Source organism: Phaethon aethereus (genome assembly GCF_964289735.1).
Source record: "Phaethon aethereus genome assembly, chromosome: 2".
Classification (NCBI taxonomy): Eukaryota; Metazoa; Chordata; class Aves; order Phaethontiformes; family Phaethontidae; genus Phaethon; species Phaethon aethereus.
Window position 1 is genome coordinate 105,045,867 of NC_138582.1, and position 15,810 is coordinate 105,061,676.

The 15,810-nt window shown below is 35.4% G+C and overlaps 1 protein-coding gene across 2 annotated transcripts in view; it reads left to right on the forward strand.

The window, feature by feature from the left end:
• The window catches only part of ATP9B (ATPase phospholipid transporting 9B (putative)), a gene marked incomplete at its 5' end in the record, with an annotated part of 168,300 nt that overhangs the window by 37,006 nt on the left and 115,484 nt on the right, over positions 1-15,810 (forward strand). For both annotated transcript variants that reach the window (XM_081996377.1, XM_081996378.1), the window contains 2 exons: positions 6,093-6,151; positions 14,241-14,292. In XM_081996377.1, coding sequence (XP_081852503.1) covers positions 6,093-6,151; positions 14,241-14,292 — 111 coding nt within the window. The remainder of the gene's footprint in view (positions 1-6,092; positions 6,152-14,240; positions 14,293-15,810) is intronic.

A 15,810-nucleotide genomic window follows, 5' to 3' on the forward strand; every position in this document is an offset into this window, starting at 1 on the left:
TATAATCTACCTAATTTTTAATACTGGAAGTACTCTTCAAGTGGAAAAATTCAGTTAGGCTTACTATACTAAGCTGCAGGCTGATGGTTTGGAGAAAGAAGGCTTTGTTACTTGTGAATGAACAAACTTGATACTGATTTAATTAAAAGCCTGAAAATCGATGCCACTCTTAAGAGTCACTTTTCAGAGTAGAACTGCACTTTATACTGCGCTAGCATTTCTTTTCCTAGTTATTTTATGACTTGTGTAGGTTTTACAGTCTTGTCTTTGAAATAGGTATTTTTTCAATCTCAAAGATGGAGAAACTGACATAGAGAGGTTAAGCAGGTTGCCTCTGCTCAAAATGGACAGTAGGAAAACTTAGCTAGCAAGATCCAGTGTTACCCTTGCTTTAATTTTACCATTTAAGGAAGATAAAAATGATAATTTAATCACTCCTAGTTAGTTGTTTTGCAAAATTGTTTACTTTAGGGAAACAAATGTATTTGTAGCAAGAGAAGCTACTGGGCTTTGAATTGTGATTAACTGCTTGTGTAAAGATAGTGTGGGTAGGCTGATCTGTAAGTTAAAATCTTTTTATACAGTGTTGCAACAGATTAAAGTCAGGTATTCTTTGACTGCCTAGCAGTGTTGGCTTTCTGTGGAGTCATTAGCCTCAGGAACCCCTAAACAGGTAAAACATGTGAATGTTGTCTTATGACCTGCATGTTGCTGGTGTAAGTAGTACCAGGTTTTTGAAGATGATGAATTCATATTAGTGACTCTTGAAGACTTAGAATTTCTTTTTACTAATTCAAGACCTTAAGTAAGTATTTGTTCTAATCAGTAAGTCCTGGCTTTTTTATAATAATGAGCTGTTCTAAGCAGAAAATCAAGGGAGAACGGGACATCTGTTATAAATATTACTTAATTGTACTTAGGCAGCAATGGGCGGCTTAATGTCTGTAGACTAATTCTGATCCATGAGATATGCAGTGTTGTGCAGTTTCCTATTTGTCATGTAACATGGCAAAGCTCGGTCTTCAGTCATCCCTTGGTGAATTTGCTATGTGTAACTTTGCACTTGTCAAGAAGGTGAACCTGCTGCATGTGGAGTTTGAATGGTTTCTACTTTTTCAACTCCTTGTGGCAAGTGATGAAACATGCAAATCAGTAAGTGTATTGAGTTTTTTTGTGAGCAAGTCAGTTAAGTGTACCCATCTCCATGTCTTTCATGTGAATCTTTTCCCTTGAACAGGGATATACCTAGATTATGGTATTGAATCTCTTAAGTTGATCGGTGTATTATGTATTCTGCTGTCTTAATCTTTTTATTGAGATTTTTTTTGCAAAACCTACTTTCCTTTTTTACATATCAAAGTCTGTAAATACTGACTGAAAACTGTCTATTAAGTATGCAAATTAAAGTTGGAGGGAGGAAGAGTATCTGCTTGTAGAATTATTATCTTGCTGTTGAAGATCCTGTCAATTTAATTGCCTTTTTCTGCTTCAGAGCAGCTCACATGCATATCGTTTTGTAGAACAGAAACCTCAATGGAAAATACTTTAGACCTGTGCATGCAGGTTTGGGAGGACTTCTGTTTTTCCTTCCTAAGGGACCATTACACTTTTGGCACAGCTTCTTGTCTCATGCGCTTAGGTATGACCAGTTAAGTGCCTATGAAAACTGCTATTTTGCAGAAGAATCACCTCAAGTTCACGAAAGGGCTATTACCTCTTTCATTAAGCTACCAAAAGGCAATTGGATAATAAAATTGTAAAGCAATAACTTTTTCCCTTCCCATTCTTGAAGTTTGCAGTCCCACCCTGAACTTTCCTAGTTAAGTTTGCCCATGTAGAGCTTTGAAGAAAAAAGATCAAGAAGAAAACTATAATAGTCAGAACTGCAAGTTGCAGAAGAGGCATGCTTCTGTCACTTCATTTCAGGATGTTTAACATGATTGTCAGAAGTGTTGCAGAACTCAATCTCACTTTGCAACCTGCAAAGCAAAAAAAAAATTAATATCAGGAAAGATGAGATTAATGAAATAATTCTATCTAGGTTTCAGTGTGAAGGACTTATGCCTTTGTTGTATCCTTAAAGGGTATTTAAGAATGTAGTGAAGTTGAAAATACATGCTAAAACTGTGTGAAATTAAAAAAAAATCAAGAACAAAGCATGAAAGCTAGCATGCTTCCTTTAAAATTGGAGAACTGAGAAGTCTGTTTTAGAGAACTAGTGATTTTTTTTTTACTTTTGAACTTCTGTTTATGCAGTGGGAGCTGCTCCATTCCTAAGATGTCACCTTACTGAGCTATATCTCAAAAGACTTTTTTTAAAATTGCAAAATGGTCTCTGTTGAGGCAGTCAGTTTTCAATCATTTATATCTATGTTTTATCTGCAATTTATATCTGCAATTTTAAAATAAGATGTTTGTCAGAATGTATCTATTACTGTAATATTATTCTTTTGCAGTTATTTGAAATCTGTATTGAAACATCTTAAGACATTAGAATTTCAGCTCTTCAAAAACAGGTTGTCCTTCTGCTTTTAAAAAGCCATAAAAAACTTCCACATTATTTCTGAATCTACAGGTACAGCATTAGGTCTTTATTGCTTGCAGTACTTCAAAACCTACCAATGACTTAATTCCTGGTAGTTGGACCATTAGGGAACAGATACGTTTTTAAAGACTGTATCCATTTAATCTAGCGAGTAGGGAAGCAGTAAGCAATAGCAGAAATAGAACTTGAAATTCTAATGTAAGAAAGAATTTCGAAAAGGGGCTAGAAGAGAGGAAATGTCAAGGGGACTGTTTTCTTCCACATTTTTGCAGCATCTGGAAGATTGCATAAGAATGAATGGAAGCTTTCCATTTCACCCAGGAGGAGATAGTACACAGAGGAGAGGAGCTAGGAAGTTTCTCTTCAGAGTTTTATATTGGTGATTAAAGACTAACATCAGTTCACTACGTAAGATAGAGTTTGAAAGAAGGACCTACTCTGAACACAGTACTTCATACAGTACTCAAGGTACCATTGTAAGACGTAATAGCAAATTAAAAATAATTTGAAAATGCTACTTTCAGAACTTACTGTTCTTTCAGGAGTGGCTTGCACTCAGGTGGTAGACACTTTTTAATAAAAAGAAACAAAGGCATTTCTGATATACTATATACCCACATTTTGTTTACTTACTGTCTTAAATTTTTATGTGAAATACTTGGCACATATGAGATATTTATTAGTTTTTCAAATCATTGCAATTCATTTCGAAAGGCTTTATCTTGGGAGTATAATGAATTACTACAGACACATTTCAATGTTCCGGTTTTGCATAATTCTATATGTTGCTTTAGGCGAAAGCCTTGCGCCTTGGTGGACTATAAAGTCTGGATGCGCAGCCACTTCTGACAGCTTTGGACTTTTTATTGGTAATTACACAGATGGTGAAGAGTGTTTTGCTACAGAGATTTTTTTAGGGAAAAAATAGTTTGCAAAAATAATTCATGCAGTGAATAACATTCAGTGTCTTTTTTCTCTAAGTGCATCCTCACTAAGATGTAGTATTGCATTATTTTAATGTTCTCTGAAATGGTATCTAATGATTCTCATTTTTGCTAGTCTCAAGGAAAGTGTTACTTGTTGACTTTTCAAAATTTTAAACTCTTTGAATTACTGCCATGTTTTACCATTTAGTTTGTTAATGGAATATGTCCTACATTCAGATTCATCATAGAATTTATTGTCTTGTGTGTCACAAGCCACTTCCTTATGTGTGGGGATATACAGGATGCTCTAACAAGACATGTTAGTGTATAATAAAGATGGTATTCTGTAGTGTTATACTAAGCCACCCAGAAAACAGTCTAATAAGGAAACTTCTCAATTCATAATGTACAACTCCCAGGATTGCTAGACTGAGTATAAGCAAAGGTGCAGTGTGGCTTCCTGATGGTATACTTGGCACTAGGAGTCTTTGTTTTTTCTCTGCCCTACATCACATTGCAAATGACTGTTCTACCTTTTCTTGTGTCTGAGGCTTAGTGTCTTTTTATCTTTACTGTAGACGCTGTTAGAACATGACTGTGGAAAATTCAATTGTTTATATTAATAAAATTGCTTGTTGTTGCATTTGATTAGTATTTCTGAATGGTTTTGGTCATACATGTCTGTGTAGGTGGTATAGATCTGAGACTTAACACAGCTGGTACTAGGATTTTTGTGGCTGTTATTACTATAATCAGTTGATTGACTTGGTTATCACACTGATAAACTGATGAAAATTGTTAGTGGAGGAATTGAAAACAAAATAGTAAATGCTATCCTTTTGGTAAAGCTTAGAAAGCAAAGTAAACATTATGATGTTTTTCTGTTCAAAACTTGAGAATTTAGTCTGCTTAACTGTATGAGTAGAAATATGTTCATTTGGTATCAGACTGTTCTTTTAATGGTTGAGCTTTAGTATTAATTTAAAAAAATAAAAAATTGTTGAGAGATTGACACAAACTGAATTTCCATAGGTATCTTGAAACTCCTCTAGGGAACTCCTAATGTTTCTTGCTACAGCTTTTTATACCTTGGCCTTCCGCTACTCCACCCTCACAAATGTGTTATGGCAGAGTTAGGAGTCAGATTGAACATGCAATTTGTTTTATATTTGGTGGCAGAGAGGGGAGGTGTTTTTGGCGACTGAAAAAATGAGCTGGTGTAAAAGATTGTTATCAATAACAAAGACTTGCTTTCAGAAATAACTTTGCAGACAGGCCGAACAAAAGTTTTGATTTTCCTCTGATACTGTACATTTTAGAAGGGCTAATGTCAAGGAAAATGTATTAAGAGTTAGCTATAGGACAGTATAACTTTGAGAGACGATAGAATGCCCATTGACAAATCTACTATTCATATTTTCAGTTAAACTCCAAACATTGCTGCTCATCCTGTGCTTTTGTGGGTCTTCTGTTCTAATTCGTTCAGTCAGATTTTTATTTAGAACCCTGGCACCTACCATGTTTTGACATACTTGTCATCTGATACCTGCTGATCAGATACCTGCTGCTTGGAATCACGACAGTGTTTCTGATGGGAAAAGGTATTTCGTATGGGTGTGTGTGTCAGTTCATCAGGCTGTGTAAATCTGTGTTTATATCCTGAGTTAAGAGGTTCTGAATTTATCACCTGTTATATCTTGGAGGAGGATATCTGTATGTCAATGACTACAAAGTTGTTTTTATATTTTGTTTGTTTTTAACTCAGGGAAGCAACTTTTTCTGGAATTGTAGCAAGGGCCTGGGACTAGAACTCCTGAATTCTGAGATCAACAGTAACTCATTTTGGGCAGCAACTTAACCTCTCTGTCTCAGTTCTTCGGTCCTTCAAATGAGAATGTTACAACTTAAGTCTTGCAAATATTAATACACTACACAACATACAGAAATTAAATTGGTATGTGTGCTGTGTATATATTTGAATGAGTTGTTCATGGCAGTTACTGAATGGGCATCTGTAGAGAATAAAAAACTTCTATTTCAGCTTTTGATATTTTACTTCTCTAAAATGAAATCTTCAGGAATTTCTTCTGATTTTTAGAGAGACTTACCTCTTTTTCCCATTATAATTGCCAACAAGTGTCAAACAGTGCCAATTACATCAGTGGCCAAGCAAAGCTATCTGTTGGTAACTGGGATGTGACTAACAACTCATGTGTGTGAGAATGCTCCATGACTGTAAGCCTAACAACTCTTAACATGTCAGAAGTAGAAGTGCTGTCTAGTAGGAGACGTGAAAGACTCCTTTTTTCCAATTTTACAACTCCGTTATTGATACCATAAATCAGACTTCAGCATCTTCCATGCATATTTTTTCCGTTACTACTTCTACAATTGCTAACTGGTTACGGAACTAGACTTTTTTAACCAGTGGATTATTTATTCAAACAGATGAAGTCTATTTATTAATGTGTTAATCAGAGATCCATTTTGTATAAAATGTAACATTTTCACCAAACAATAATATCTTTAAGTATAACTTGCATTCTGGGATTTATATTCTTGTGACTCTTTATTAATGTCTGCCTAAGTTGATTACATTTCTTCTTTTTTTTTTTTTTAAGGTAAAGTGCAAGTTAAGAGTTCAGACATACAAGTTGGAGACCTCATCATAGTGGAAAAGGTTGATACTTTTAAAATATATTTTAGACTAAAGATTATTAACATGCTGATTATCTTCTGAAGAAAAGTATATTGAGGTACTTATCTGTGAAGTGCTAACTAGCTATTTTAGTTCAAGTCTTATTTGAGAATCTTCAAGGCAGTCTATTTTTGGATTAATTATAAGCTTAATTGAATGTAAGCATTTGTATTTTATGAATTGGTATGTGCTTAAATTTACCTGGTGAAGGGAATACAATTACTGAATTAAATTCTCTGGCTTGTGCTGTGGTGAATGTTCTAAACTTATTACTGATACCTTCCTTATGCTCAAATCAGTGTTTTTCTATGTCTGAAGCCTTTAAGGATAAGCTTTATTTATATATATGTTAAAATTATATTACATAAATAAAATATGTTTATAATATTATAGTATATATATAATCAAATAATATAAAAGTTAATTTAATTTTAAAAAGGAGAAAAAAATTTCCATTTTGATTGCAAACAGTGAGAGCTGTGAACTTTTTTCCCCTCTGTTAGTATTATAATACTGAGTTGCTTGTTTCAGTTGGCTTTCTGGGGTACTAAGAAATTATTGTGACCTTGAAAGTCAATTTTATTGTCAGAGGAAACTGTTTTTACTTAAGTTCATTCTAGAAAGGTGACTCACTTTCTGGGTGCCAGCAAGTGATTCCGATCATGCTTTGTATTAAAGAGACAATCCATGGAGATGCTGGAAAGAGGTATCTCAAGTTGAAGTTCATATGTGGTTTGTAAACCTCATAAGGTTTGTTTGAAATGTTATATGGCAAGTTGCTGCTTGGCAGAATAATCCTTAGTAGAACCTAGTCAGTGACTAGACTTTTCTAAACTACTTGGTGGTTTTACTCCTATTTAGTAGAGTAAATTACTTCTGACAAAAGAAAAACCTTCAGCAAATATGCCCTCCTGATATATTTTGTGCTTACTTTGTGTGTTAACACCTCTCCTTTTACTTGGAGAGTTTGGACTACTCTTAAATTGTTAGTGGATAGAGGTTTTTTTTTCCAGCCATATATAAGAAACCCCTCCTCTATTTGTTTTGGAAAACTTCTGTTTCCCTCCTTTTTTTTCTTGTATAATCCAAAGAACGAACAATACACCCAAGTCTCATTTGGCCTGCTGCTCTCAGGTTAAAATACATCTATTTTCATGTAGCTTGTACTATTTCTTGCCTTTTTTTTTTCTTTTGTCTGCTCTCTATACCGGATATCTTTTTAGGCCTGTCTGAGCAGCATATGGTAGCGTAGACAAGATTAACAGTAATATGTCTGGCCTTTACATCTGTTTTGCCTTATACCTTGCCATCTTAAGAGTGCAGGTGGAGTCAGCTTGCAGCTGCTCACTTGTGCTTATTCCAAATCTTCTAGGAGACTGGGAATGAGCTATTTGCTGTGATTTTTATTAGGAAGCTTTTTAGGGCCTTCTTAATCTCTAAACCTGGAATTAATTATCACAGAGTGTAGGGAAGACTTTAGTGACTACATAGGTAATCTGCCTTCCATGAAATTTACTGAGATCCATCAGTCTGAATTATGGTAGAACTTGGAAAACTGGAATTGCTTTGGGGATCAATCTGTCTTGTATGAGGTAGGACATCAGCATTTGTTTCAGCATTATTTGCAGCAGTTTACAGATGGTATGGTGTGAGTACCTGAAGCTTCTAATGAAAAAAAAAAAGTAATGTTTAAGAATTTAGGGAAATAATGAGTAGAGTTCTGTTTGAAGATTTTACTCAGGAATCTCAGTAAGATGCATATAATTGTTTGAATGTTGTATTTCAGCTTCAAGCTCCCTGCTGTCCCAGCAGAGTTTTGTGGTTGTTTTTTTTTTTCTTTTTGGCCTAACTGGGGGTGCCTTCAGACTAATGAAATTAAATGTTTTCTGGTTCTATTGAGAAGTGTATTTTGTTGGAGCAAGCAGTTTTCAATTTCAGAGTATGACTCTTAAGCCAAAGAACCAGTCAGGAGTGAAATGTTTAATTGCTTACTCTAATGGCAAAGGAACAAGTTAACATTGTATTTGACTGGAAGATGCATCAACAGCATTTCTGCAGTGAAATTAATGACTTATTTGAGCTGAAGATCCATATGTTAACTAGTGACTGCATCACAAATACTAACAAATTAAGTGAAAGGCTTTTCTATATTTAAACCTTGAATATCCTCGGTTCGTTGTCTTTTTATTTTTAAATAGACCTGATTAATTTTAAAGCAGCTCTAAGTGACTGCAGTGTGCTTAAAATAGTTATGTTCCAAGTAATGTATCTATTGTTTCAACTGAAAATTTTGTAATGCACTAGTACTAGGGCAGGAAGAGGCCTGAATAGAAGAAAACAATGCCTGTTTTTAAAAGCTAAAAGGCATTTTGTGTATGTTAGCTGAAGAACAGTCCCCTGCCTCGAACTGACATGCTACTTCCTAGATGTTCTCCTTGGCTTGTGTTGATGCATTTTTACTTTCTAGTGGGAGCACGGGTGTGCATAGTGTTTCGAAATAAGACAACTGAAGGGATGAGTTGATGTGTTCAGATATTGTTATTTAGGCACTGTAGCTTACTGACAATTTGGAATACATTTTGGAGATGTGAATAGGGCATAAAACTTAGTAACATAATTAATAATGAATAACACCACATTTACTTAGTAGCATTTAATAATAACACCACATAATAGTGTTTTAAAACATGCGGAACAGTAATGCTTTAACTTAAAACTTTGAGAACTTTTCTTGGAGCTGTATAGGGACAGCTTTTCTTGATCTCAGGTATAAAGTGAAATTCAATATTTGTGAGGAATGCAGTTAATGCTAGCATGCAGTATTGCACAGTATGCAGATGTAAGCACTTAATTTGGAAGTGCCTCTTCCATTTTTAACTAAGAAGCAAGCAGGAATATTTTAGTTGGTGAGAAGAGTACATGGTTCATTACATGAATGGAGAAGGATGGACAGTAAATGCAAAATTCTGAGGGTCTGTAGCTATGGGTGGTTGTAGGGGAATTGAAGACTGACTAGGGAGCTGGAGAAGCTTATGTAAATAACAATTTCGTTATAGAAATATGAGAAAAATGAAAAAGTAATTGGAAAGCTATTAGAAACGTGGTTTGTGGGTTTTTTGTGGGTTTGGTTGTTTTGGTTTTTTTTAAAGTGAATATTGCAGCCTATGTTGCAGGGAAGTATTAGGTGTGTTTGTGGATTTTCTTGTTTTCCAGTCTGGCTAGTATTCCTGGATGGCATGGAGTTAACCATGGGAACCCAGGAGCTAGGGAAGTACTTATCTTGTGTTGACCATTGTCTTGCCGTAGTTAGATCTCTGGGAATGAATCTGTAAGTCTGCAGCATAGACAAACACCGAGTGAAATGGAAGCCCTCCTTTCCTGGTGCTCTGATTCTGCCCAGATTTAAGCAAAACAATGTATTCAAGTAATTTTCATGACTTATTCAAATTTCAGTATATATCAATAAACATTTCTAGCTTCATCTCCATGGTAATTGAGATTACATAGTTTCTTCATGGGTTTCTGAATGCTTGAAGTTGTATGTGTTGTCATTTTAACTTGTTCCACTTCGATAAATATGACATGAGAGGGCTAACATGATTGACATATTGCTGCTGTTTGTTTGACAATGTACAACAGAACTTAATTTTCTCCATAATGAGGTGTTAAAGATTTTTGTAGCATACTTGCCATCTGTTTCTGTATAGTCACTCTTTTATAGTGACGTCTTTGCAGGGGGATCTTTGCGCTCCAATGTCAGCAGTAATAGTGGCAATGTTCTTTGGTATCTAGTACTCCTGCACTGCTTTCTGACCACTTCCAAAATATGGAAAACCTGATGAAAAATGAGATGCCAATCTTAAATACTGTTGTGGTTTTGTTTGTTTTTTTTCCTGAAGGAGAAAGTAAATACAAGACAGCCTTTCCTACATGGAAGGATACATTCAGATACGTTAATGCAGAAAAGCTTGCATTGTTTTACAGGAAAGAAAAACAAGCAGAGAGAACACATTAAAAAGACATAAAGTTGAGATGCAGTTTTTCTTCTAGAATGTGAAAATGATCTCATGACTAATTTGATCTCCATCTACCACTTCATCAAAGGTGGTAGTGGAAGGGAAAGTGCTGATCTCTCTGGTGACCAGCAATAGGACATGAGAAAATGGAATGGAGCTGCACCAGGGGAAGTTCAGATTGGACATTAGGAAAAGGCTCTGCACTGAGAGGATGGTTGGTCACTGGAACAGGCTTCACAGGAAAGTGGTCACAGCACCAAGCCTGTCAGAGTTCAAGGAGTGTCTGGACGATGGTCTTAGTCAAATGGTTTAGTTTTAGGTAATCCTGCAAGGAGCCGGGAGTTGGACTCAATCCTTATGGGTCCATTCCAACTTGAGATATTCTACGATTCTGCCCAATTTTGTCAGGCATAAAGACTTGAATCTTGGATAGCAAGTACCGGGTGAATGCTTCATTTACTGAATGTGAAACGTGTTCTCCATGGAAGTTGGTAATGGTTTGTAAAAACCTGGTAACTCATTTGGATTTTTAGAACTTCTATTTAATTCAATACTAGATCAGTTGTTGTTTTTGAAAAATTTTTGGGTGTTGGTCAACTGTTCTAGCTTGCTTACAAGAACTGGAAGTTTGTAGGCATGAAGCCAGTAACCTGAAACTTGTATAATGGATTTATGTCAGACCTGGCAGGGAAGCTGCAAGAATGTATAGCTAATCTATATGAAGACTAGATATCTGTTTAATTGTTATTGTCATTTAAGGAAAGATTAATTTAATTTTAAAGTTCCGTTTTCCCTTTCCTATTTTTTTTTTTCTTTCCTCTAATAGGTGCATAATAAAATATATTAAGGTTAATGTTTTTTACTACAATTTTTTCCAAATCTGGGTATGAGAAATTCCTAATTGAATCTGGGCTCATGATGGATAATAAATTTCATTACATGCTTAATTATTTTCTGTCATAAGGCAAGATTCCAAAAAATGCTCTACTAGCTGCAGTTGCAGGTGAGCAGCCTTTTCAAAGCCACTGTTGACATACAGACAAGTACGTGACTTTTTAACTCTATGCTTATATAAATGGAATTGCTGCAAATCAGAAAGTATCCATGCACGAAAAAGCATAACTTCAAGCTATGAGGAGGGGTAACTGCATAGGATTTTTAGGTAAATGAGAATGTGCATCTATTTCTAGTGTTTCCAAACTTGCTTGTTTTCCAAGCATCTTGTTTGCTTGAGATAGTACCATCTCTGTAGTCCTTCATGGCCTCTCCATACTGAACTTCCCATCAACTTCCCAGTTGCAGTTGCTTCCAGTCCCACTTCTGAATCTGTCCCCTTGATAGTATGTTACAGGGACTGGCAAGAGGTACCTGCCTCCCAGAGATTTAGAGAGTTTACATCACCTTATTTTGAAAGCTAAGCCCATACAACACAGAATCTGGCAACTGACAGATATCTATTCAGATCACACTATTCCAAAGGGCACTGTTGTGGCAGCATGCTGATCTCAGGAAGCTTTCTTTGGAGTAATGGAAAACTTTGCCGACGTTATCCAGGATGATTTGTAGTCAGAAATAATATTGCTACGTGAGTGTGGCTTCTCAAGAACTAAGGCAAATGTTAGAGTACAGCATTATATATGGGAAAAAGCATCAGCTTCTGCAGTGGTGTTGTCTGGTGCAAATACTCATTTATTCTTCATTATGAGTGAGATAATGTAATTTTTTCACTCTCTGAAATTATTTTTATGGATCCGCGTAGTATTTTGAAGGTCCCACATGATAAGTGTCATACAAAGCAGCATTTAATTATCTTGATGGATGTATTTTGAGCTGTGTTATTGGAGGGGACTATGAGTGTACGTACTTCTAAGATTTTTCTTTTGACATGCAGTGATAAAGGGGAAGTGGTGCTTTCAAAAAAGTAAAAAGTAGAGGGTTAAAAATGAGAAACTATGTGCCTGGTTTCAAATCAAACCAGTATGAGAATGCTGGGTTTCTGTTCATAGCAGTGTTGTGTCCTTAAATGTTGAGATGGGAGGCTGGCTTGACTCAAATGAACAAAAATACTCCTCTGTGTTTGTGTTGGTTCTTCTAGGAGGTTTCTGAATGTGTTTGCTGATGCTGTGGTGTGGGCTATTGCATAGATTCGCATTGGGATAAGTACGTTCAGAGCTGCTACATGCTGAATGCACTTGAATTTCATGTAAAGATAATTTTGAAGCCATTACATTTTTCTTTGATAGTTACATCTTTGTAATAACCCATAGAATTCATATCTTCCACCTTGATACAGTGACTCAAAGTATTGTGACTAGGATTACCCTTATAAAATTTCAAGATGTGATTCTGTGTGCTGTGTTCAGTACATGAGATGTTCCATTGCGTAGTATCTTGAAGTTTTCAGATTAGCTTGACCCTGTCTTCATTGCTGTTTCTTCAGTATAAAACAACTAACCAGTTTTCTATAGCTGGTAGTTTATGCACAAAATAAATCCATAATTGAGTTATTGCTGTATTAATTTTGCAGTTTGATTATAATTGAAGTGTGAAGTAGGGGGTAACTGTGTAGCTTTGAAATACTCATACACTGGCCATGCTGCTGAACTTTTTTTATGTTGAGTAAATTCAGTCAGGTTTTTTAAGGCTGAAATCTATGAGGTTTGTGTATGCCATGTGATGGGCTTTGTCAGCTACTTTTATTTTCTTTCCTGCTCAGACAGTTGAGCCCTTGAAAAATAAAAGATGAGCCTTAGGTATGCAGTAGCTTTCAAGGCAATATCAACCAAGTATAACAGAAAAACCTGCAATTTATTCTCAAATGGAGATACTTTCTATGTGAAAAATACTTGTGTGTTATATGCTCTTTACACGTAATCTGAAATGAATATTAAATATTTTTTAGCATGAAAGCAGTAAAGCCCTTGCTAATAATCCACTGAGATTTCTTAATTGGTTAAGGGTAGTCTATAAATGAAATGCAGATGAATCTTTGTGTTTAGCTTCAATATCAAACAATACAGCATGTGGCATACTGGACATAAGTTGTGACAGAAGAAACTGCAATTCAGTACGGTATCTTTTCTCATTGCTCTGGCCACTGTTCACTTGGGTCCCTGTCCGTTTAGTCTGTTGCTTTTTTCCTTTCCAGTCCTGTATCTCTTTCAGATTTTGACGTATTGGTTATTCTTACTTCCAGTGTTTCATTCTTAAACCCTATGCTGGCAGTGTGTAACTGGTGCTGGTAGATGCCTTGTGAAGAAGTGGTGGGAGACCTAAGGATTTGGGTAGTCATGTCGCAGATAGCATGTATGTAGGAGGGCAGTATTGTTCATTTTGTTTTATCTGTGAAAGCTTAGATGGGCCTTTCTGTGGTCAACAAAGAACTGAAATCATGATTTGATACAGATAGTTCTGTGCTTGAAAGGGAAATGGCAGAACAGGTGTGCAGATGCATCTGACTGCACATATGGCTTTATGCCTTAGATACTGAGGAGGAAATTCTATTTATTTTTGTCTTTGTAAAGGAGGTTTATAGATATGTGAAATAGGAAAATGCTGTTCCCTGACTCACTCTTTCCTCTGTGTATGTTTGTATGTGTCAGGAGAGAGGAGAATACTTGGGTATACATAATGTTTGCAACTTGAGTGCTAAGACAGATGTTTTAAATTTCACTGTTTTTTTTTCTGTTATATAAGCTGAGTCTCGGAGTTTTGCTCAGTGAAAGTATTTTAAAAATATTTTAATTAGATACTTACGTTCTCAAGCTCCTGTTTTCAGTCAATAAAATGTAAATCTGTTGTAGTTCTTCAGGTATTTATGATTCACTTATAAAGAGCATCTGAAAGGATTAGCTGTTGTTTGCTTATTGTATAATTTTTCGAAAGTATTGATTTATGAATTGCAAATGCTGAATGTAAAGTACTGTGAGAAATCCTATTTTAATTGAGTTTCAATCCATGTGTGACCTTTTGGTGATAGATCTTACTGGACATTTGATTGGAATTCACTTTTTTCCTACTTACAAAAAATATACCTTTGTTTCCCCTCTCCTCAGAATCAACGAATCCCATCTGACATGGTGTTTCTCAGAACATCGGAAAAAACTGGTATGTTTTGATAATCGGCATTGGTTACATGGCAAGTTTGTGATTGTGGTAAAATTTTAGATTCTGCACTGGGGCCAATTTGAAGTGGTCAAATAGATTGATGGTAGGAGACCTACCTTCATCAGATTAATGGGAGAGAGTCCATATGTGAGAAATACAGTATGCTTGGACTGTGAAACAGGAGAAATCTTGCTGTGAATGTGACACCTTTATAAATATGTTCCTCTAAATAGATGATTTTTATGAATTGTTACAACAAAATGTTTAGGTAATATTAAGACTATTTTATATTTAAAAGACTGTACTTGCTTAATATGACTTGACAGTATTTTAAATGATTTACTACTGATCTTTATCTTGCAACACACATTTAAATGTCATCTGATTGTATTTCAGTTATTAATTTGAGAACTGAAATATGAACCTACTAATATGTGAATTAAAATAGTTAAACTATTACAATGATCTAAAAACTTGAAATAACTGATTTTTTTTTACTTAGAAATAATAATGCCTTCAGTCAAAAATACCCCAACGATTTTCTTGAGTGAGAGAAGGAAAAGTACTTCTCCTTAGCTCTATTTCCCTTCACGTGGTGATAGGGGAGTACTCTTAATCTTTGAGAAACAAATACCTCCTCTATAGGAACCCTATAAATTATAGCTGTTTTGATTAAAGTTTAGAAATTACTATTGGATGCTCCCCATATAACTCAAATGAGTTTCCCTCCTTTATATTACCATTTCTCTTCAGATCCTGAAGAACTGTCTGATACTTGTCAGACAGCACTAAATTTCACAAAGCTAATAGCTGTGATATTGGTAGACTCTGTATTAGTGGCACTTGGTATTTCACTGTGGCACTGGAGTTCTATCATATATTTCAGATAAAAGGTAAATTTGCAGATATCATTTGCAAGAGAAGATGAAATATTTCTGATAGCCTGCAGAACACTACTGGAGCTATATATTTGCTAAAAGAAGAATAAATTACTGTGTAGCTACTGTGTCTTGCTAATGACTTTCAAATGCCAATTAGATGCACTAGATCATCTGTAACTGTTCCAGACTGACAAAATTTCCTAATAGTCTGTATATAATCTCCAGCTTGGTTAACCACCCTTTGGTTCAGCATACATGTACTTTTCTTTTTATTCCCTCCCCCAGTACCACATTTTATTAAAATGCATAATGCTTCTGGCAACTCAAATCTCTTGGATCCAGAATGATTATAAAGAGATTGGTGTTTCTTTTTGGGCTATTCACAATGTCATCTTTTCCTACTGATCCAAAACTGTTTCAGCTGAAATCACAGCTCCTAGAAAAGCAGAAAGTAGGACTACTTCTGCACCTGTGGAAGAATTAATTTAAACTAGGCCACTTGTATGTCATGTGTAAGTGGTAGAAGTTCAATGTGTGCAGATCCAAAATTTTCCTAGTGTTTACTAAGTATGTTGGTTTAGGTTACATGTGTAGGCGTTTGGAAACAATCATCATCTGCTCCAGCAGGGGTATGTAT